Source organism: Lepidothrix coronata, unplaced genomic scaffold, assembly GCF_001604755.1.
Source record: "Lepidothrix coronata isolate B3197 unplaced genomic scaffold, Lepidothrix_coronata-1.0 Scaffold58, whole genome shotgun sequence".
Lineage (NCBI taxonomy): Eukaryota > Metazoa > Chordata > Aves > Passeriformes > Pipridae > Lepidothrix > Lepidothrix coronata.
The window spans coordinates 934,036-955,485 of NW_016690238.1; the positions used below are offsets into that span (position 1 = coordinate 934,036).

The following is a 21,450-nucleotide window of genomic DNA, read 5'->3' on the forward strand; positions in this document are numbered from 1 at the left end:
TGAACCAGGCAAGTCTCAGAATGTCTCAAATATTCAGAATATTTTACGCTTGCTCTTTCTTGTCTGAGCATAAGCAAGGTTTCAGGTGTTTAATGGTGATTTTTGCACAGTATTTGGCACTTATGCTCCTAATCTGATTTGACTCCATGTGTCGCACAACAAGAATTCCCCTCGCTCTCCGAATGCAAAAATAGGGGTATGAATAACCCCTTAACCTTGTGCTGTCACTTGACTGAGACTTTTAAACCTCAGCTCAGAGTATCCCTTCCATCCTGTCGCTGATGAGGCAGAGCAGAGAGCCGTTTGCCAGGGTATTTGGGATTTTAGTTGTCTGAGTAAACAGGCGGATTTCTGGTGGTTTTCCAGCCGCTGGCAGAATAACTTAGCAAAGGACTGTAAAAACCTAGACACAGAGGTGGTGTGGAACAAAAGGCTTCCTCCTCCCAAAGGCATTTTCCCACAGTTGAACGTCTTGCCCGTATTCTTCCTCCCTGAACTTTTGTCCAGATAATTTGCTGCCACTCGTAACTCCTTTTTTTTTATTATTTTAATCAGATTGCTATTTCCATCTTTGCTCTAGATTTTTCTGAAAATAAACTCAAAAAATGTTTAGAATGGCATATTTATTTCTGCTCTGAGTAGAGCACATGATGTGCCTCTGTAGCCTGGCTTGGCCCAGTGTTCTCCTTGCCTTGTTGCAAGCTTGTGCAGTTCCAGTATTTCCAGGTTGGATTCATTTCCCCTTTTTGCTCCCCTTCTTCTGGAGCATTCTGGTGACATCAGTGTGGTGTCACCATATTCATACTTTTTGGACTTTGTAATGGTGAGATATTGAAAATACTGGGGCGAAGCTCTGAGGTGGCACAAAGGCAGTTGGGACTCTTGTTTCCTTTCCCCATCCCACAGCAGGGATCAGGATCCTGGATGTGACTGGGTGTTGTGCCTGACCTGCCATGTGATCATGAGCATGGTGAGCTTCAAACCTGGGCTTTATCTGGAAGGAGGTGACATCACTGGATCCAACAAAAGTTAGTCTAGCCCCAAAATACCTTTTCTTTTTACTGAAGGCTTTAAATAAGGTTTCTCGGAGCAGAACAGGGGATGTGGAACATCAGAGCATTTGCAGCAAATACAGGTTTCTCATTTACATGGTGAAGGTCAGGTCCTTACTGGATAAAAGCTGTGCCATTAAAATAAGCCCAAACCCAGGCCTCTCCAAAGTTACAAAGCTATGTTTGTTGAGGAATGGCTTTTTCCAGAGGCCAGCAGAGTTGAGGCAGTGCAGATATCCCCCAGAATTCCACAGCCCTGGTTAAATGGAGCTCTGTCACAGCGAGTGCAAACCCATTGTTGCAGAAGGGGTCTTATTAAACAGTGTCCACTTACTGGGACAAAACATCCTGATTTCCAGGCATAACTTAGGAAATTCAATGTACTGTGGGCAGCACGTTCCAAAAATGTTGTCCAAAACAGGGATGACTTGCTAGTGAGCAACAGGAATTGCTGCTGTTGTACAGGGTCGTGCTTAGAACTGTATTTGATGTTCCAGATGACATCTTGGAAACTCGGAGTGCTTGGAGCTGCCTGACGAGCGTTAGGTGGGAGTCTGTGGGTGGAAGCACTTGAGGCTGATGCTGCTTCCATCCGGGTCTGCTCCCAGCAAACCTCCCTTGGTTACTTATTTGATAGTAAAATTCATGTCAGGGCCCTAAATGTTATGATGCTGGAAGGAAATGCTTTGTCAAACTCCATGTTTCTGTCACGTGGCGTTTATAAGGTGTTTCATTATAAGTAGGAATGCATTTAATATTTCCAAGGAGTGGAATAAACTTCGTTGTGACAAAGCATTCCTGGAATCTGGCATAAGGAATCACTGCAAAGCTTTTGGAAATGACATGTTGTTTGTTCCCTGGCTGCCAAGACATGTAGTTCTGAGTATAACAGAATTAATTTTTTTTAGTATTATTTTAAATTTTAGCGTTACCAGGTAGAAAAGTCTCGTTAAGTCTCCAGAGGAATTTCAGCTTTGTACTCAAATGACCCATTTGCTAAGTGCTTTAGGTTTCTGTTTGGCCAAATGTAAATCTCATGGTTGGCCATGTGTGAAAACATTTGATGCTGTTTGCTTTTGTCTCAACTGTAGTTTTCCAAAAGTCACACCAAGGCAGCCTTCTCTCAGGGCCACTGGGGTTCAGATGGGGACTGGTGTGAATTGGGATGTTTTCAATGTGAAACTGAAAACACTCAGTTTTTAGCTACTTAAAATATTTGTTTCCGAAAAGCTAAAGCTAAATAGTAAATACAGTTGTTGCTATTCCCCGTGGGTTTAATTTCAGTGAGCAGGACCATTCTTGCTATGCAAAGTAGAAGGGTTGTTTCTACTGTAAATTGGAAGCCAGTGTGCCACGGAGAAGTCAGAATTGAGACTGCAGTTGATGCAAAACAAGCGCTATTTCTGGGTGATGGAGCATCATGAAAAATGAAAACGCAGCTTCTTCCCCTTTTATACTTGTCCCAAGCTCTGATCCCTTAGTTTTAGCCTTGCCCGAGTTAGAGTTCCTAATAGGAAATAAACCCCAGACCTCTGATGCTCTTTGGGAGTGTAGGGCAGCCCTGTGTTCATTCAGGTGTCCTTGGCACCTGTTGAATTGTTTTCAGTTTTCTATTTTGAAACTAATCTCTCTTCTTTACTCCATGAACGAGACAAACAAGAATGTGGCTCTGCTGGTGGTGTCAGGTGTGATGGGTGAAGGAAGGGGTGGTTGATCCCCATGCTGAGCTCGTGTTATAACAGTGAGTCAAGGTTTTTGTACAGAATTTATCTGTAGGAGCCTTTTCTTCCTGGAGAACGTAACTACTCGTTTCTCTGCTTAGGAAAGTTGGTCGCTGGGAAAAGAACCTGGAATTTGTCATCAGAGCTGTAACTTTATGGGAAGTAACTGCGAAGGCTGAAAGTCCTCTCTACATAGCTCAGTCCCAAACTTACCTGTTGAGGGTCATGATTCCAGTCCTCCCGACTTCTGGTGCTTTGGAATTAGAAGGATCTGAGTATTGAGGTGATGTTTTCTCTTGGTGGCTGGATCACTGACAGCCATAAAGAGTGTTTGGAGGCTGTTGGGTGGATGCAAGCACATCATGCTGCTGAATTTCAAGTCACTCAGTAGCTGCAAGGAAATCGCAGCCTCGTTTGTTGTAAAACACCTGGGAGGGTTTGGAGCTCTTAGTAATGCCAAATGGGGCAATTGAGCTCTGCCTGGAATACAGGTCCCTGATGTTTGGGAGAGGACTGAAGGGTTTGTGTGGGATGTTGGTGCAGGAGGCTCCAAGGTGAGAAGGGAGTCAGCTGGAGAAAAAAGAATAATAATTTGTTAAGGGAAATGCTGATGATAGTGCAGTATCTTCACCATCCCAGGTGACTGGTGTTAGGAACACTGGGAACACTGAGTTCGGCCTTTATAGGATTCCTTACTTGCTTTTAGCTTTTGATCTTGAACTGTGATGAAAACACTGTGTAAGTAAATGCTCTGAAAACTGCTGTGGGAAGCAAACTCAGTAGCTGAGTTTCACATGTGAGTTTGTACTTCACAAGTCGGTGGCTTTTCAGAATTTGAAGTGCCCATATAACTACAGATGCTCTTGTTTGTGTGGTGTGGCAATACAGAGTCAGAATTGCTGGTATTTGGAGGAGCTCACTGTGGTGAGTGTTGGAACCACTCTACGTACACAACACTCAAATACAACTGCTGGCATCAAATCTTTTCCTTGTTTTTAGACTGAGAACTTTTTCCAGATGTTGGGAATCTTTTCAGATCCAAAGCCTTATGTAGATAACTTTCAATAGGATCTGAGTCCCTTGGAAGAAGTGAGTCAGCCTTGTGCAAGTGTCTTGGGTAGTTGTGATGCATTTTGGCATTTCCAGTGGTGTTGCCTTCAGTTTTGGGCAGTTTTTGAGAGCGGTGGGGCACCCAGCTGGTGTAGAGGGAAGAACTTGGAAAGAATTGGCCTCAGAGGGACACATGTATCCTCTTGGAGTCCTCCCTGTGGATGGCACTGCTTCTCCATGAGCATGTCACAGTGCCTGTCCTTGTTGCCAGGCTCCAGCACGTCTGTGTGACAGCAAAAGGTTGTGGTCCTCTGTGGATATATTTGGGAGGGGATCCAAATACAGCTACTGGGGACAGGGGAGCAATTGCTCACCCTGTGAGCAGGTGGTTCTTGGCTGTAACCTGGGAGTAACAGTGGTGTCCTACATCCCACCTACCTAAAACTTGGCTTCTTGGCCTTCTCCTCAGTTACTGGTAGTTTGTCACTGGTGCCCACTTACAGATGATGGCACACTAAGATCCTTCCCCCCAGTCTTGTCTAAGACATTCCTGGTTTTGTATCTTCCACGGTTCAAAACTTCTATCCCAGAGCACCATGTGGCACCTCTTGTTTCCAGGAACAAGCAGCACACAGATCCTGTCCTGGCCATCTGCTTCAAAATTCGGTCTTCTGAGAGAGTACTTGTGGCTGAAACAAAGGTGTGAAAGAGAAGACTCAGTTTTCTGCCTGACTTCCTGGTCTGGGGCACCCTCCATGTTCTGTGACATCACAAACATGCCTTTTCATGTGGAGAGGGTGTATTTTAATTCACAGAAGATCAAGCTTTCATTGCTTTGTGATTTGAGGAATTTGGGAGCTGGAGGAGTTAATCCCAATGTTGGAAGTTAAAAGCTTGGATATTTGCTTATTGTCTTTACAGCCCCTCAGAAAAATTGTCTGTGATTGTTGGAGTAGGATTGTGAAGGATGCAGACTCTAAACTCTGTTTTTCAGCACATAATAGAGAGGAGCTCCTGCTCAAGAGATTTCTACTTGGGTACAGTTAAAGTCCTCTCAAAGTGGAGAACACACATTAATAGAACCAGAAGAATCTGTATAATTGCACCTGAAAATAGTCAACTGGCAAAATAACTGATTGCTTTGGGTGTGAGTTCAAAGATTTCTTTTTTTTTTTTAACTTAATATTTGCTTTTGCTATTAAGGAGAAAGCGTGAAGAGACTTCTTCTTCCAAGATAAAGAAATGAAAATTTGAAGTGGTTCTGAAGGTTTCCACTTCCTTCCTGGTGTTAGTGAGCTGGGTCAGCCCTGAAGGAGCATGTTGGGTGCTGCCCTGCAAAGGGTAGCAAAACTTCTCCAGAGCCACAGAGGAAGGAGCTGGTGTTTGAACAACCTCATTGTATGAAAATCCCAGCAGGCCATGGCTGTTTTTACCATCCTGTGCCGCTGTGCTGTGTGTGGAGGCCGGTGGAACAGTGACTGCTCCGTGCAGGGCTTCACTCCGGGTCACTTCCTTGAGGTTTGTCTCTGGTGTTCTGAGCTGAGGCACTTGGGCTGTTGTTGGTTGGCTCCCTTTGCTGCTTGGCCTGAAACACCAACAACCTCGAGCTGTTCTGGTGCTTTGAGTGCCTGACACTCATGCCAAGAGGTGCTTTTTGGGGTGTGCAGAGACATGCACCTGCAACACGGTTGCATGGATGTTGTCTTGGGCAGTTCCCATCCCCTCACTGCCTGGATACAGCTGCTTGCAGGGCCAAGTACTGAAGGGAATCCTGGAACTCTGATTAAAGTGCCTCCTCTCTGCTCTTATCACTCAGCCCAACTCAGCAGTTGCTTTGCTGCAGTTGCCAGAAGTGATGGTGTTTAATTGCTCAGCTCTATTGTCAAGAAAAGAAATGGATGTGCATCCTCACCTGAATGTTTCCGTGGCCTGTTCTGGTTATGTGTATAATTACAGGCGCATATTTAATTTTTTGGAAGACCTGTGGAGAGTTTTTCCAAATTTTGGTCCCTTCTGCAGCTGGTAACTGTGGGTTTGGTGTGTTCTTGTGCAACAAAACACGAATGCAATCAGCATTCCATTGTGTGGCAGATAGAAATGTGGAGAGGGATTTAGGGGAAACCAAGAGGATTCACATGAATAAACAGTCTCCCTTGGAATGAGCTTTCCTGTGGGGGAAGAATAACTTAAGGATAAGTTAACTCCTAATAATCTACATCCTAGTCATCTAGGATCTGAGAAATATGGAGTGGAAGGAAAGATGTGGAGAGAAGAGTGTGGGGGAGCCATGTCTTGAGGTTACATTCCAGAGCAGGAGCTTGGAAGTGACAGGACTGGGCTGATCCATGTGCATCAAAACTAGGCTGAACAGCAACTTTTTAATAAAAAGGGAGGAAGAGCAACATTTCAACTCTTAGCAGTGTAATTTTTTCTTCTGGGAGCAACAGTGTAAAGTGGAAAGTCTTTGGAGTAAAATCCCACCTAGTATGCATGGAGGAAAATAACTATAATAGAAAATAACAATTTAATACAAAACCCCAATTTCTAAATACAATGAAGATCTGGTGAAATACTATGTCAGATGCCTTTGGTTTGGTAGTTTGTAATACTTCTGCAAGGACTGAAAGGCTCTCTGAGCAAATAAAGGTGATACTCTTTGATTTATAGGCTTTTTAGCTATGTTAGCTTGTTATGTAATAACCAGTCTCTTTATTTTCCTCGGTAGAACAACAGGCTTGAAATATCCTTCTTTGTATTGTTAAGAGAGCTGAAAGTAATACTTGAAAACGTGGGTAAAAACATTGCTATCTGGGGTGATAACTTCTGGGATGGGACAGTGGAAGGGCTTGGTGCTGTCTTTAGGGATAACTGGGATGGTGGATACCGAAATTGTCTGGAAGGAAGGTGTTGGGGATCTCTGTCCTTCTCTTGTGCCACAGTGTAAGTCCCTGCCTGGTGTCCTGCTGTCCCTTGCCAGGTATCTCTGCAGGCAGCACTCAGATTTGGGGGAGGTTGGGTGCCAGCCTGCTCAGTGCACTTAATTATTCACCATTCGTTATTGTAATTATTCCTGTTGCTGTCCTGCACATCAGGTAGAAAGCAGGACTGATTGGGTGGGTTTTCCTCTTGCAGAAGCCCAGTGCCTTGATGACAGTAATATTTTACTGGGAAAGGGACACAGGATATTCTTGTCAGCTGGTGCACAGTCCATCAAATACCAAATTGCACATCCAGGTTTGTTCCCTGTTCTGTAGTGGAAGGTTCTAGGGAACGGGGTCTGCACCTACCCACTGGTTTAACTCAACTGCTTTAGAAACACTCCTGAGTGCAAGTCTGAGTAGAGGCAAGTCTTCAAAGCCTTAGACAAGAAAATGGTGAAAATACTGGAGGTTTCCCATTCTCCCCCACTGCTGTACAAGTTGTGTTTTGCTATTTCTGTATCGAATCCCACCAGACTATTTTCTCTGAACTCGAGAGAGCTCAGGTAGCTGGTTTAAAAATACCTGCAGCAATTAGAGACTGCAGTTAGAATTCGAGGTATGTCTTGTTGGGAACAAGAATGAACAAGTGATTGCTAAACTCCTCATGCTTCCAGAACATCCTCCCTTCAAAGGTGGCCCCTGCAGAGCCCTCGGAGGGAAAAGTTTTGGGGTGTAAACAGGCAAAATTACTTCTTGTAGCGGAAATCCCGGCTTATAAAATAACATGTTGCCAGGGCTGTGTTTTGTTGGCTGTAAAACTAAGTAAGAATAAATGAGCAGAGTAATGGTAAATAAACTGCCAAGTCATCATTAAAAAATGGTCCGAGCTAGAAGAGGCTTGTTGGGAAAAGGATACTGGCAGGTTTTCCAAGTGCAGATGCAGGTTGTGCCAGCAGAACAAAGTGCTTCTGCAGGTAAAGCTGCTTTTTGCAGGGAAGTGGTACAAGCCATAACCACATCTGTGCTGGGGCTGCTGCCAGCCTGAAGATGCTGCCAAAGATTACATCCCCAAGCCACTGCTGCATTGGCAATGGTTTCCTGGGCCTAAATAGTTTCTTAAGATGGCTAAATTATTATTTTTTTTCCTTAGACTAAGGCATCACTGGGTGGATTCACTGCCCGTTTGTCAAGGTGGCATCGCCTGTATAAAACAGATTTTCCCAGTGGTGGGGAGATGAAGTCAGCCCAAGGGAGGTGCTTTTTTTCTTTCCTAAAATGCTACAGTGTGTGGTGATGCCTCAGTTAGTGGGGAAAAATCCCTCACTGTCAAAATGAAGAGGGAATGGAGCACAAAAGTGGGTGCTGCTTTGAGGAAGGGACAGAATCAGAAGCAATAAGGGACAGAGAACTGAAGAAAAATAAAATATCCAGTGCTCACCAAACTGAGGCCTAGAGGAGAAAGAACATGGAAGAATGTTAAGGATTTTTTTTTTCCTCTGTAAAAATTCTTTAATGTTCTTGTAAATTGCCCCTGGCTACAAATTCTTGGGCTAAGCCCATGTTTGTCATCAGTCACAATGTCTCTGAAGGGTTAACATGCCACCAGTGACTGTATATCCAGATATTTCTGAGCTAACCTGGCATTGCCACCACAGAAGTTACTAACTGGGATGGCTTTTGCTTAGTTGTCACGTAAGACTTCTGTCTTACAGGTTTTTGTGGATGCCACCTTGTTTTGCTCATGGAAGTTATCATCCCTCACAATTTTCTTCTTCCTTTATTTGTTGGAAAATGTTAATTACAGTGTTCTGAAGTGGAAGTCAGGATTCAGGACCTGTGAGATTTTTGCACAGTGAATTATTTCCCCCAAGAACCTGAGGGTGTGAGAGCTCTGATTTCTGGGGATAAAGCTCTGTTCACAGTCAGGTTATCCTGGAAACAGCCGATTTTTAGGAATCAAGAGCGCTTGTCTTGAGGTGATGTGCAGTTTGGCTGGATTATTTATATCCTCTGTATTACACAACTCTTGGGGCACCTTGTGATAGATGTTCTCCAGTAGTGCCCAGTAACAAAAGCAGGTGGGAGACAGATCACCCAGAACTCGAGACTGAACCAGCACTCGAGGGACATGTTTGTGCTGAACATCCTTGGGGTCTGATCCTCTGCTTGCACACTGTCCAAAGAGGAGACACCCTTCCTTTAATCATCATCTGGAAGGACCTTTGAGACCAGGAAAAGGACAATTTGAGAGCCCTTTGCAGAGAATGTAGAAAACTTAACCCAGAGAAACTCAATTAGTTGTTTTGTTGGTGCACACTGGAGCCTACAGACAGACCTGCTGTGGAAACTGTCCGTGGAAAAAGAACACAAGTTATCAGGAGTTTGCCCTTCTCAGTATAACTGTGATATTGAGAGCCAGAAGAACATCCTCATCCTCTCAGAGTTTGAGTGATTTCTTCTAAACATTTCAAGTCTGCCGTGGCATCAGTATTTATCCAGGTTACTTCTGATACCTCCACTGATCTGCTCATAGCACCCTCCTAACACTGCCCACACCGTGTCCCTGGACCAGGTGATGCCTCTGAATGTTCTCAGAGCAGCAAAAGCCAAGTTCTGTTTTCCTGAAGACATGCAAAATCCTGGTCAGCAGTACCCAGGACTTCTCCGTGGAAGTCATTCACTGGCCAGGGCTAAAGTGGCCTGTTTTTACACTGCAGGAGCTGCTGGAAGTGGGAGCTGCCAGAGCCAGCAGTTTTCCTCCCTGATGGGGAGGAACAGTGCCAATCTCCTGCAGATTTATAGAGCCCAGGATGTGGGCACAGCCCTGAACCAGAACCTGGCAGTGGACAGTGCTGACTGGTGGAAGAGCAAAGTCAATGTACCGATAGGAGTGAGGGAAAAGAGCAGGGAAAGCTTTTTTGGGACTCCATAAGACTTGTACAGAATGATTTAAAGGGGAAAAAAAAAAAGCAGATGTACAGTTCCTCTTTCAGCTATATTCCTTTAACATCTGTTTCTGCCTCTGAACAGGAGAGTTTCTGGAGCTCATATCAGCAGAACTGTGCTTCCCCAAAATTACACAGGTCACTCAGGAGTTGAGTCACTGAACACACCGTTCCCCTGAAACCCAAATGTAGTGCTTTGGCTTGTTTGCCTTTTATCAACTTGATGGATAGCTGACCTGACATATGCCACTTCCAGTCTTTCCAACTTTGACTAATAAAAGACCTTAAAAAAAATAAAGTGTATTTCTGTCTTGTTGGGCTCACGTGGTTACGCTGACAACACGTCACTGTAGATAGTGGCAGTACTGCCACAGTTTACTATCAAAATCTGAGGTTTGATAGTTCAGGTGAATACAGCCCCCAGACAGTGAGGTAGAGAGGACTAGTCCTGCCCTTTGTAGCTGGTGGGATAACGGAGGAAAAAAGTGGGGCATCTGGCTAAAGCTTGCATCAAACTATACACCAGTATAATTTAATTTATAGTTTTAAGTCTTTGGGTCAGGAAGATTTGGGGGGCTGTTGACATGGACAAGACCCAACTTTAACATGCCTGACACAGGGCTCTTGGCAGACTGAGACAAAATTCTTGGAAGCAAGTCTGTGTTGTCCGAGTTGTGCCAGCTGAGCTGTTTGGCCACACGGTGATCCTGTCCTGGGTTAAAATAAACCAGTGACCCCCTTCCCCGGGTCAGTTCCTGTGTCTGCTTCCCTTGTGCTCCCGTCACCCGCCGGCCCGTGGCAGGTCCAGGACCCAGGGGGGTTGAGTGAGCTCGTGTTGCTGCTGAAATAAATACTGTCTGAGCTGTTTGTCCTTGGTCTGGTCCTGCCCAGTTACTGCCCTATTTCAGGTTAAAATAATAATCTGAGTAGCTGTTACTTCATCTCGGGCAGAAATAGAGCTGGTGAGTAGCTGGGCCATTCTGGGTGATTGGAGTCTTCCTTGGCCTCTCTGAAGTCTCATGTGAGGGGATTTATCACCCCTGCTCTTGGGCTAAGCTGAGGTGTTCTGGTACCTGTTGCCAGTCACTAAACTCTGCCTTCATTCAGCATCGTTTCTTTCTGTGGCAAAATGTGCTTTTGCTTTCCTCTTGAAGCAACATAATGTACTTTATTGAAGCCAGGCATTGGTGAGTTGTTATATTGCTCTGAGACAAGAATTGAAACCATTCCCATGTGGTTTTCTGGTAGAGACTGTGCAGAACTGACAGTATCAAATGTTGCTTCTTTCTGCCATTGGGGTGCTTGTGATCTGGAGAAAACCAAGTTTTTCCTGTCTGATGGTGCTGGATACGTTTGTGGTCCCTGTGTTGGAACAATGCAGGAACTATGTGACTGGTCCAAACTAAGTGTGGTGGGATGAAAAGTTTAATAGGGTTGGGGTCATGTAGGATAGAAGAGGAAAAGCAGAGACTGGGGGTCTGGAAGAGCAGTGGTATCAAGAGGGAAGGGGCTGAAATACACTTTGTGGGCACTGGTTGTGGGAGCAGTGTTCTGTGGGTGGGCAGGGATTGGGACACACAGGTCTGCTAGTGCTTTTCCTAAATACCTGTTTCTAGTTCATGGATTCTCAGCATATCAGAGCAGCTCTACTGCACTGGAGGTTTGGTGTGAGGGGGAAATTGGTGGTTAGCAGGGACTCTGACTCTTGGATCTGGTCCTTTCCATTCCGGGTGGCCAAAGCTTTTTTGGGGGTCCTCCTCTCTCCGTGTCCCCAGCGCTGTGGGCTCTGGGCTTCCTCTGCGGCGGGAGAGGAGACATTGCGGAGCTGCTGAAATAGTAAACTGGGAGAATTATATGGAAATGATGCCATCGCCTTCTCCTACTCTTTTAAGGCAAGTCTTTGCAGATCCATGAGTGGGAGGCAATGGGTTGAATAAACCCGTTCTGAAGCGTACTCTGGCACCCATGTGATCCCACTCCGGTTCCCAGTACGGCAGCAACTCCGGAAACTGGAGCTGTGGCTTATGTTGCTTACCCAGATTTGCTGAGCTTTTGCTCATGTGCTGGGATTTCTTGTGCTGGGAGACACCAGAAGAAAGGAAGTACTTCGGGTGATACTGCTGCTGTGGGCAGTAAAATATCAGCTCAGACCTGTGGGTCCGTGCTCTGTAAAGGGCCAACTTCATACTCCAGAACTGTAGCAAAAGGAAGGAGAAATCAAAATGTTCTTAAATGTATAAAATAAGGGTTAATGTCTCTCCGTCATCAAACCCTAGATCTCCTGGTATGGAAGCAAGCATAGCTGAAGTGTTGGAAGATGCCTTCCCTGGTTGTTTTCAATTTGTCGAAGCTTCTGCAGTTGTCTGAGAGCAGCAGGGCAGATCCATCCCATCTTCTTTTTATTTAGAAGTATTACAGTGTGAATTCAGTTTTTGCATTTCCAAACTTGCTAATTCATCCCGGGGTTGTTGCTTTAGTATTTTTTTCTGATTTTAAAAGCTGCGTTAGACAATGGCTCTTCATTGCAGCTCCTAATCATTAACCTGAAAGCTTTCCAAAAGGCTCAGAGAAAATGTAAAGCAGCTGACTGCTTCATTTCTGTCTCTTGAACCAATTAACTGAAGTAATAGAGTTTTCTCCAAAGTTGCCTTTTATTATCTTCCCCTGCTAGAAGAGCGTATGTTCATCAGAGCTGGAAACGCTCAGTAAGTGCAGATAAGTTACTACAAACTGAGATCATCAGATCGAGCTGCCATTTGGTGCTATCATGTAATGGTTCTAATTCAGTAATGCTGTAAAACTTAATTTTCAGAATTAGGAGATGATGTGTGAAGGGAAGTTAATGAGATGAAGAAAGATGTCGGGAGCTAAGGAGAGCATGGGTGTCGAAGCTGAAGGCAGTGGATGTGTTAATGGGAAGTTAGAGTGAGGTGGCAAATGCCACATGGAGGACAGCAGATGACAACAGTCACAGGGAGTAGCCTGGCTTGGTGTGGAGTTGTTTGGAAATGCCAGTGGCAGGAAACAGGTATGTTTTTGGGTGGTTCAGTGCTCAAACTCAAAAAACTCATTTCGTGTGGCTTCAGTGGGATGTGGGATGCAAAGACCATCCCCTCAGCGGATGTGTAGAGAATGAGCAGCACTGATTTTGTTGTTATGGTCTATAACAGGAGTTTGGAAGGTGAGGAGTTTCTCAGATCCACCTGCAGTTGTGCTGTCCCCATAAACCAGGCCAATGGCAGAAATGTGATTCCCTGCCAGGCCTCGGGGGATGGCAGAGGAGAGAGGGTGGCTGGGTGATGGCAGACTGACCTGTTTAGCTGCTGTCCTCCTCTTCCCACAGCAGCCTTCTGATGTTCTGGCTGTAATGGAGCCAGGGAATATTAGATTACACACAAGTTTTCCAGCAGCTTCTCAGAGTGCTCCACTGGTGGTGGTTAAAAACTGGCAAGTTTAAGGATATCACGTCCTGGAAGTACTCAGCACTTAAATCTCATCTTCTACTTTGGATTCCTGGGAGTTTTATTAAGCTGCTAGAAATGAGCTTCTGTGATTGTAAGATTTCCTGTAATTGTGTCTGGAAAGAATGGATGTGAATGGATCTCCACAGATGGTCTCACAGTGCACTGGCAGAACAGCGCAAACCTTGCACTGAGGGTTGTACTGTGGTGTGTTTTAACAGCTAAAAGTTGACCTAAACCACCTTCTAGATGTCTGTTGATGTCTGAGGTTACCTGTATGGAGCTGGGAGAGGTCTAAGTGAAGAGCAGAGACCTGGTGACTGCAGAATTTGGGGCTGGTGCCCACTTGGGTATTACCTGACGGAGCAGCTGTTTGGTGCCTGGTGTGTGGTGTTGGTCACATCCCTCCCATGGTGAGGCTGCTCCTGCTCTCCCTGCTCCCCTAAAACGTGACATGTAGGTTATTTATCAGCTCTTCCCCCCTGGCACGGTGTGCACGTGACGAGCTTTGGAGATGCTGTGTGATCCTGTGTGATCCTGCCTGTGCTCGGAGGGCAGCGGGAATTTCCACTTGGTGCTCTCCTGTTGCAAACACTGGGGTTTTGGCTGTTAAATATTTACAGTGGTGGTGACACCCTGTCCCCAGGTGCCACTTCACTGGAGCAGATGTTTGTGCTGCTTGGTTTCAGGCCAGCATTAGCTTTTGATGGCTCTTTGCTCCTCCACCAAGCAAAACTCTCCGTCTTTGCTGTCAGCTGGTGGGAAACCATCAGTTTCCTTCCGCTGGGGAATTTAAATCCTGTTTTGTGTCACTAATCCCCCCATGGAATATGGCAGTGGACATTGCTGAGGTGTGCACTGGTCACAGGTGTCTGAGGCTTGGGCAAAGCCAGTGTTTCCAGAGTGTAGAAAACCCAAGTGGAAGCAGAATCAAACCCTGAGTGCTGTAAAAACCTCTGCTGTTGGGATGGAGGTGCTGCAGTTGGGAGTAAAGCTGTTGAAATGCAGAAGCTGCCACGTGTAGAAAACAAAACCAGGCATGACATGGAAAGAAACAAAACAAAGAATTTATGGATACCGTGTCTCGAGGAGGTGGGAAAGGATTTTGCTGGAGAACTGAGGTTAAGTTGTTCTCAAATGGTTTTTGTTTGCAGTGAATGCTGAAAGAGAACCAGGAGCTTCCTCCCAGTGTGTGAGGAGAAGCTGAACTGTAAAATGTGCTTTTCTTGGTAATAACAGCAAGAATTAACTGTGCAGCTCGTCTTGATGGATGAAAACATGAATGGATCGAGTGCTCCAAACTGTCATTCAGCAAATTGGGCTACTTGGAAATTCTGATTTAAGCTAATGTCCTAATAATATTTAATTTATAATTCATTTATCATTTAAGTGCATCCAGATTCCTCCTTCCAATTCATGCTTTCTTATTTTGACAGCAAAAAAGAATTCTAACTCATATCAGTGACCAAGCTTCCAGTTGAATTAAATTCTATTAAATTAAGGAGTTTTATTTGAATTAATAATGCTTCTTTGGAGAAGTCCAGACTTTTGCAGGGCCATATCTCCTGCTTGCATTGGTGTGCTGGAGCATGGCAACATAGATAAGGACAGTAAATGTAAATACCTCCAGTGGAAAGCTGTGGTGGAGTGGGATCTGTTTGAAGCACATTTGGGACTCGGCTCCTTTGTTAGCCTAAAAAAATGCATATAAAGCCCCTGCTGAAGGACTGAGTGTGTTTCTCTCTGGACGGAGCTTTATTCGGAGTGTTTTGTTAGGGAATCTTTTGAAGTGCCCGGAGATTTTCAACAAAATGGCTGCTTTCCTCGGGTTTGTTCCTATCTGGATATCAACAGGCTCGCTGCCCTCGGCTCCAGGCAAAGCGCCTCGGCTCCAACATGTAAAATTTAATAGGTGCTGTTGTAAGGGAGATGTGCTGGTTCAGCTTTCATCAGACCACGGTCATGTTGGCTGTTCCTTCGCTCGCCGTCCGTTTCTGGCTGCTTTCCTTAGGAAAATTCCTCTTTGTAAACAGAAAATAGCCTTAGTAGGAGCACACACTCCGAGCCCCGGGAGTAATCCCGTCTGAGCAGCAGCGTAGCCTGTTCATAACTAATCTTGGTGGTGTTAGTCGTAGGCAGTAATCCCCTGTGCCAGAGGAGAAGCCCAGCAGCTGCAGAGCAGAGGCTGCACCATCCCAGTGCTGTGGAACACAGTGTTGTTTAAATATTCCATTAATTTTCGCAGCGGGAGCGTCTGAAGCGATGGCTGGGGGCTCGTGCAGCAGCGCAGTGTTGATGAAGGGCTGGAGCAGAACTGGGGTTGAAACATCACAGTATTTTGGTGTCCTGTATGCCCAGGGTCCAGGACACACCTCTCGCTGGGGTGGGTGCTGTGGCTGACTCCTCCAACACTGCTCCCAAATAATGGTGAGGAGAGCGTGCACACGTGGGTGATTCCTGCAGAGCGGCTGTTCCTGGTACCCCAGTGGTCTGTCTGGCCTTAAATTGCAACAGTCCTTCGTGCCAGAGGTTTTGGCATTTGTTTTTGGCTGTAATTTGTCTCCCAGCTGCCTCCCTCCCCGTCTCCCGTGTTCCCTGTGTGCTGCCAGTTGAGGTTGTAACTCTGCAGGGATGAGCAAGGGCACGGCTGTGTTAATCCTGGCCTCCTGTATCCATTAAACAAGCAGTTTAGTTTTAAATACCACATCTTGGATGTGGCAGGCAGCAAAAGCAGGCAGCCCAGCTATTTCTGGTAGGAGCTTGTCATGCTGCTGGTGTCTCCTTTTCTTTTTTAAATGAACATGTTGAACCTGTAGCTGGAGGAAGCTGGAGCCCAGCAAGGCAGGAGAAGGTGATAATACAGTATAATCCTAAATAACATGCTTTGTACGCTGACACTGCACTGCTGGGATACCTGGGGGGATCTGACCTAGGGAATCTTGTTTTGGAAAGCTGTGGTGCCAATGTGTTGGGAAATTGGAGAAGCCACAAATGGAACCCTCTTGTTCTTCATGGCCGTGTGTCCTTTGGTGAGTGGCATTTGCTGGATCTGCCTTGTTGTGCTTAATAATCACTGCAGACCACTCGAGTTCCTTATTAATGTGCCATAACTTATCCTGCAGTGCAGGGGGAACCTTCTGTCTTTTTAAAAAGTCAGCCAGAGACCACTACCTCAGCTGCCTCTCAGCCTATTAAGTGATTAATAGGTGTTCCCAGAAGCCTTAATAAGTGGCCAAGTGGGCTGCTGTGGCAGAAGGTAGGACAAGACTTCAGGCTGATTTTAATTAAAGCTCCCTTAATGCTGTTGCTTGAGAAATTAAGGAAGTAGTGTTTCTGTGTACATCTGGCAGATCTCTGGGCTGAGTGAAGGCTCCTTGTGTTGAAGAGCTGTGTGCTTTGCTGTCTGAAACAAGTAATTTAGAGTTATAGGTGCTGGTATCATAACCAAGATAATCTAGAGATAAGATTGGTTTATTTACTGAGGTGTATTTTCATCTTTGATTAAATTGCTCTAGGAATTGTGTCTAAGTGAGCTTTTAAGAGCTCCTTTTGGTACTGCTACACAATACAGAGTTACAGGAAAAGGTGTTGTGGAGACCCCAAATGCAAAGTAACCTGGGAAGATCAAAAACTAAACCCTGAAAGAGGCTGCTGCAGGAGCCTTTTGGTGAAAGAGATCTTTAAATTCCCATACAGCTTCTTGTTGGCAGGACTGTTGTCTTGGAACAGTTGAACTGCTTGCCCCCATCTCTGGATCAGGGATGGATGCTGTTGGAAAACTGGTGGCATGTGATCGTCAACCAGGCACCTCATGAATCACAGTGAAGGGCTTGGATCCACATCACCTGGGAGACTGGTTCAGATATGGACTGGGACCACATTTTCACCACACTGTGTTTTGGCAATCCCCATTTCTGGTATTTTCTGCCCTGTGCTGTGTAGATTTTCCATCCCAGCTGGTCTAACCTTTCCAAAGCTGCTTTTGTTCACATGGGCTTTTTAAGCAGGAAAAATTCTTAATTTGGCCTTAAACAATCTGTGCTGGCATTAATAAGAGTCAGAACACGCTGCAGAAGGAGAGGAGTGTCACTTTTTATAGTATGAACCACAAGACTATTCTTTGTGCTTACGTTTTCACCCGAGGGCTTTATTTCAGAGAAGATTTTGTTGTTGGTGTTGGTGGTGAGAGATGCTGCCCTGCTTTCCCCTCGTGCTAATGCAGCTGCTTGTGTGGTCAGGCAATCAAACAGATTGGGGAACTGATTCCATGAAAAACCAACTTAAAGGTAAAGAGAAAATCAGTTTCTGAGCCAGTATTTGCGGCATCGCAGCATAAAAATGGCTGTGCTGGGATGGACTGGTGAGCACAGGGCGTGCAGGGATGGGGTGGGATCGCTGCCGTGGGGGACAGCATTGGCTTTTGGCAGCTCCACGTTGTGGCTGTAGCTGGAGGGCTCAGGAAATCACATTGCTGGTTTCTGTCCTACTTTTCAACAGCTTCAGAGCATCCATTGAACATTGGCCCTCGGGCAAACTTCCATTTTGGTGTCAGATGGCAAAGTACACACAGCAGCTCTCAGGGGCTGCTCTTGTCTCCCTTGCATGGAAATGGTCCTAAAACTGAGCCCAGAGTGTGGATTTAGGGAGCTAAACCACAGTTCTGGGGTGTAACAGAAGCTGTGTGGTTAGTTGTGTTTCCCAGCTCATATAACCAAACCCTTGGCTGGTGGTACAGATTTAGTTGGGAGAAAAACTTGTACACAAGTGAAAATCAGCTTTTTTTTCCCATCCTATTTCTGACCTTTCTAGGCTGTATTTCTTTCCTTAGCTATATGACTCTGTGAGTATTTTCTGGATCTTGTGCTTTGTGAACATTTAGGAAATTCCAAGGACTTTGTCATCTTGCACTGGCAGCCACTTGTGTTCTGGGAGAGTTTTCAGCCCAAGTGTTTTGGTGGTCAGGGCTGGGACAAACAAGGAATACTCTTGCTCTGCAGGTAGTGTGGAGGTTGTGGTAAAAATGGGTAGGATGGATGGAAATCAGCCTGTCCTGCATTTTACAGACATCCTGGGGTTGCATCGTGTGGGCACACTGGGTGTGGAGATGGTGGCACTTAATCACCTCATGTGGTAGCAGTAACTGACCTGTTCCTTAAGTTTTCAACCCAATTTTCATTTTATATAGACACTTGGATTTACAGAAGGGTGTTCTTTTTTTTTATTTTTCTATCTGTCAAGTCCGGCTTATGATAGTGACCATGTATTGTGTGCACAGATATTGCTGTCAGACCCACTGATTTTCCCTTTGCCTATTCAAAACTCTGCTTGGTGTTCTCATACCAGTTTGGTTACTCAATTAATGATTGGTTCTCTTTTCTTTCTCCAGAATCCAGCGACTATTACTCGAATACTGCTTAGCCATTTCAACTGGGATAAGGAGAAGCTGATGGAGAGGTAAGCAGCCACCTTGTGCTTCAGACCAGCAAGAAATGTTTGTTCCTGGGTTAATGTGAGGCTGGAGGGATGCACGGTGTGTGTGGCAGGAGAATCTCTTGTATAAGCTCTAAATATTCCCCCTTTCTAAATGTTCCTCCTTGTCTAAATATTATTAATCCCTATTAGAGTTAGAAGTCGTGGAAGTTGCCCATTGGAAAGAGGGATTTCCAGTTTGAGCACATACAGGCACAGCATTTGGACAGGCTCTGGAAAAAAGCAAGCAGGAACAGGTTCCTGTTATCTTGCAAGTGTTTTGGGTTTGGGTTTCACTGCTCTTGCCTGTCATGCTGGCATGTGTATTCCTGACATGTTTATTTACTAGTCTGGCCAAGACGAAATTGCTTCTGACTGATAATGTTCCTGCCTTGTCTTCATCTCTGCAGCTCTCAGGTTTTCTTCAGTGTGTGTGTAACTAATAGCTTGAATTTTGCCTCTCCCTCCCCCTCAGAGCAGAGTGTTTTATGCTTATTTCTCATCTTTGATTCCCATTTGGGGAATGTTGCTGGTAAAAGTACTTTTTATAGTTTGTTGTTGCACAGTGGAGGCCAAATCCAGCTGCACTGGGTTTTTTTCAATGCCAGTATTGGTGTTGAAGAGAGTTAAGGGAGCTGGAGAAATCAGTTTACTTCAGAAGCTGGGGGGAGAATTAATGTGGACCAGAAGGAGCAGAAAAGACTGTAAAGGGTCTTACTGGGTGTTATGGTCTTTGCTCCTCTTAACAAGTGTTAAGTGGCCAGTGAGTGGGTAGTGAGGGCAGAAGGACTCAGGGCCTGGTTGGATTGTTTGTTTGACTTTCTCTTAATTCCCATTTCCTTTGCCTGATGATCAGGGAATGGGAAGATGGCAGCTCTGTGGTTGCAAACCAGGAGCAATTGGTGGTGGGATGAATGATAAATGTCACTTATCTCAGGCCCTGTAGTTTGGTGCTCTGTCACCCAGGGAAGGAGGAGCAACAGGTTTTCAGACTGTTAGTAATTATTTTGGAGTATAAATATTTCTGCTATCCTGGGCTAATGGATTTAGGACACCTTTAGCCCCCTTTGTAGAACATTTTCAGTGATGGTGCTCAGGTATCTCTTCTGTTTTGTTTAACCTAGATTTTTTCTTTTTCTGAAGTGATTATGTTTTTTTACAGCTTTCTAGTCCTTGCTTTATTTTCCTGAGTTTGACGTCTGAGTTTATGTTGGAAGTCTGAAACCTTTGTGTTACAAATATAGCCACTATTTAACTCTGGCTGCAGCTGTTAAACATTCTGATTTAGTTCCTGCTCTGCAATGTGTGTCCACTTCTTTGTTTGAGTTTCTTGGGCTGGTTCTCTTGGTCAGGCTAAAGTTCACCCTCCTTGGCTGCCTCCATCTCCCTGTGAGATGCCTCTCCACGAGTGTAACTGAAATGTCATCCCTTTATTCAGTAGGTTTTGTCCCTTCTCATTGAAAGCTTGTTTAAGGCTGCCATCAATTTAAAAAATAAAAATTAGGCTGTGTTTTTTTTTTCAAAGGAAGGTCTCAGCCGGTTCCATGTGAGCTGCTTTTGTTAAAGCTTTTACAGTTTTCAATAAAACACTTTAAGTACCCATTAATAGTTACAAATCCCCAGGTAAACATACTCATTAAAATACTTACCTTAATTCTATAGGATTACCCCTGTGAATAATGTAATGCATGACCCTTGCTTATGCAGAGGTGTTGCACACTGGTCAGAGTTTTGGTGCTCATTGCTGTCCTGTTGTGTTAGAAAAACACTAAAAGGTGATCTCCGGAGTACCTGGTGTTGCCTTCTGTCACTTCTTCACCAAATAACTTCCATGAAATCCTTTGGAGTGCTCAGCTGTGTTAAAGCTCATAGTGCTCAGGAGGGTTTTGTGATTGCTGTGGTGATAGGTGAAGTTTAAGGTGGTGGTGGGGAACCCCCAAAACATGCATTTTACTCAAAAGTCCCTGTTGTTGAGTGGTGTGTGTTTACAGTACCATGTCAGTGCCTGTTTTACCTTAGCTCACGGTGAGTCAGCACAACCTCACAGCAGCCTTATCAAACCTGGCCTGGAGTAAAGCACACAAACAAAGTGGCTTCTTTTTGGATAAGTGGTGAGCTCTGAGCTCGTGACATGAAAATTTCCATGTTTTCAACCACTTTTTTTTTTTTATTTTTTAGCCTGGTTACACGTATTTTTAATGAGCAGGTTGTTATTGTCTGGGCCAGCTTTGTCATGGAATAATTGCACGGTGGTGGTGAGAGGGCAGATGTGTTACAGGCCCACTTACCATGGAGTAACAGCCACAATTAAAAACTGCCCTGTCCCACTGGTGAAACACTAATTATTTGTGTTGGAAAGCAAGACTGGGGGGTTGGAGTAGATTTGTTTGTAGGATGGAAGTGGGTAGTGGAAGAAGTACTCAAGTTCAGCCTCTGATATGCTGCATGTTTTTTGGAGAAGAAAGATGTCAAATATTTTGACAGTTTGCCTCATGGGCTTGATTCCCACAGACAGGAGAGCAGCAGGTGCAGAATGATCAGGGAACCTCAGGTGGAGCCTGAAGGAGGTGCTTCAGCTTTGAACTTCATCTTGATTACCTTCCAATTTTACTGTGGCCCATGGTGTCCATCCCTCCTGAGGGGAGTTTTGGGGATGGACCTCCTCATAATAAAGAGACTAAAATGCAGCTTTCCTGCTTTATGTGCCTTCCCTGGTCATTTTGTTGAAAGCCAAGTGTCTCAGCGTGTACCCAAGGCCTGATTTCATCCCTGGAGGCACAGGCAGAGCAACAGCCCCTTACAGGTGCTTATCTTGGTGGGCAACATCCCTG

At 45.1% G+C, this 21,450-nt stretch overlaps 1 protein-coding gene and 1 long non-coding RNA gene across 8 annotated transcripts in view; one reads left to right on the forward strand and one right to left on the reverse strand.

Annotated features, from left to right (window-relative positions):
- The window catches only part of ARIH1 (ariadne RBR E3 ubiquitin protein ligase 1), a 52,170-nt gene that overhangs the window by 3,536 nt on the left and 27,184 nt on the right, over positions 1 to 21,450 (forward strand). For all 7 annotated transcript variants that reach the window (XM_017816858.1, XM_017816860.1, XM_017816863.1 and 4 more), the window contains exon 2: positions 18,537 to 18,604. In XM_017816858.1, coding sequence (XP_017672347.1) covers positions 18,537 to 18,604 — 68 coding nt within the window. The remainder of the gene's footprint in view (positions 1 to 18,536; positions 18,605 to 21,450) is intronic.
- On the reverse strand, positions 484 to 20,775 carry LOC108498318. Its single transcript, XR_001875144.1, has 4 exons — positions 20,269 to 20,775; positions 4,429 to 4,512; positions 2,987 to 3,343; positions 484 to 1,723 (listed from the first exon to the last, which is right to left on the reverse strand). It is a non-coding gene; the product is annotated as an uncharacterized LOC108498318 (long non-coding RNA).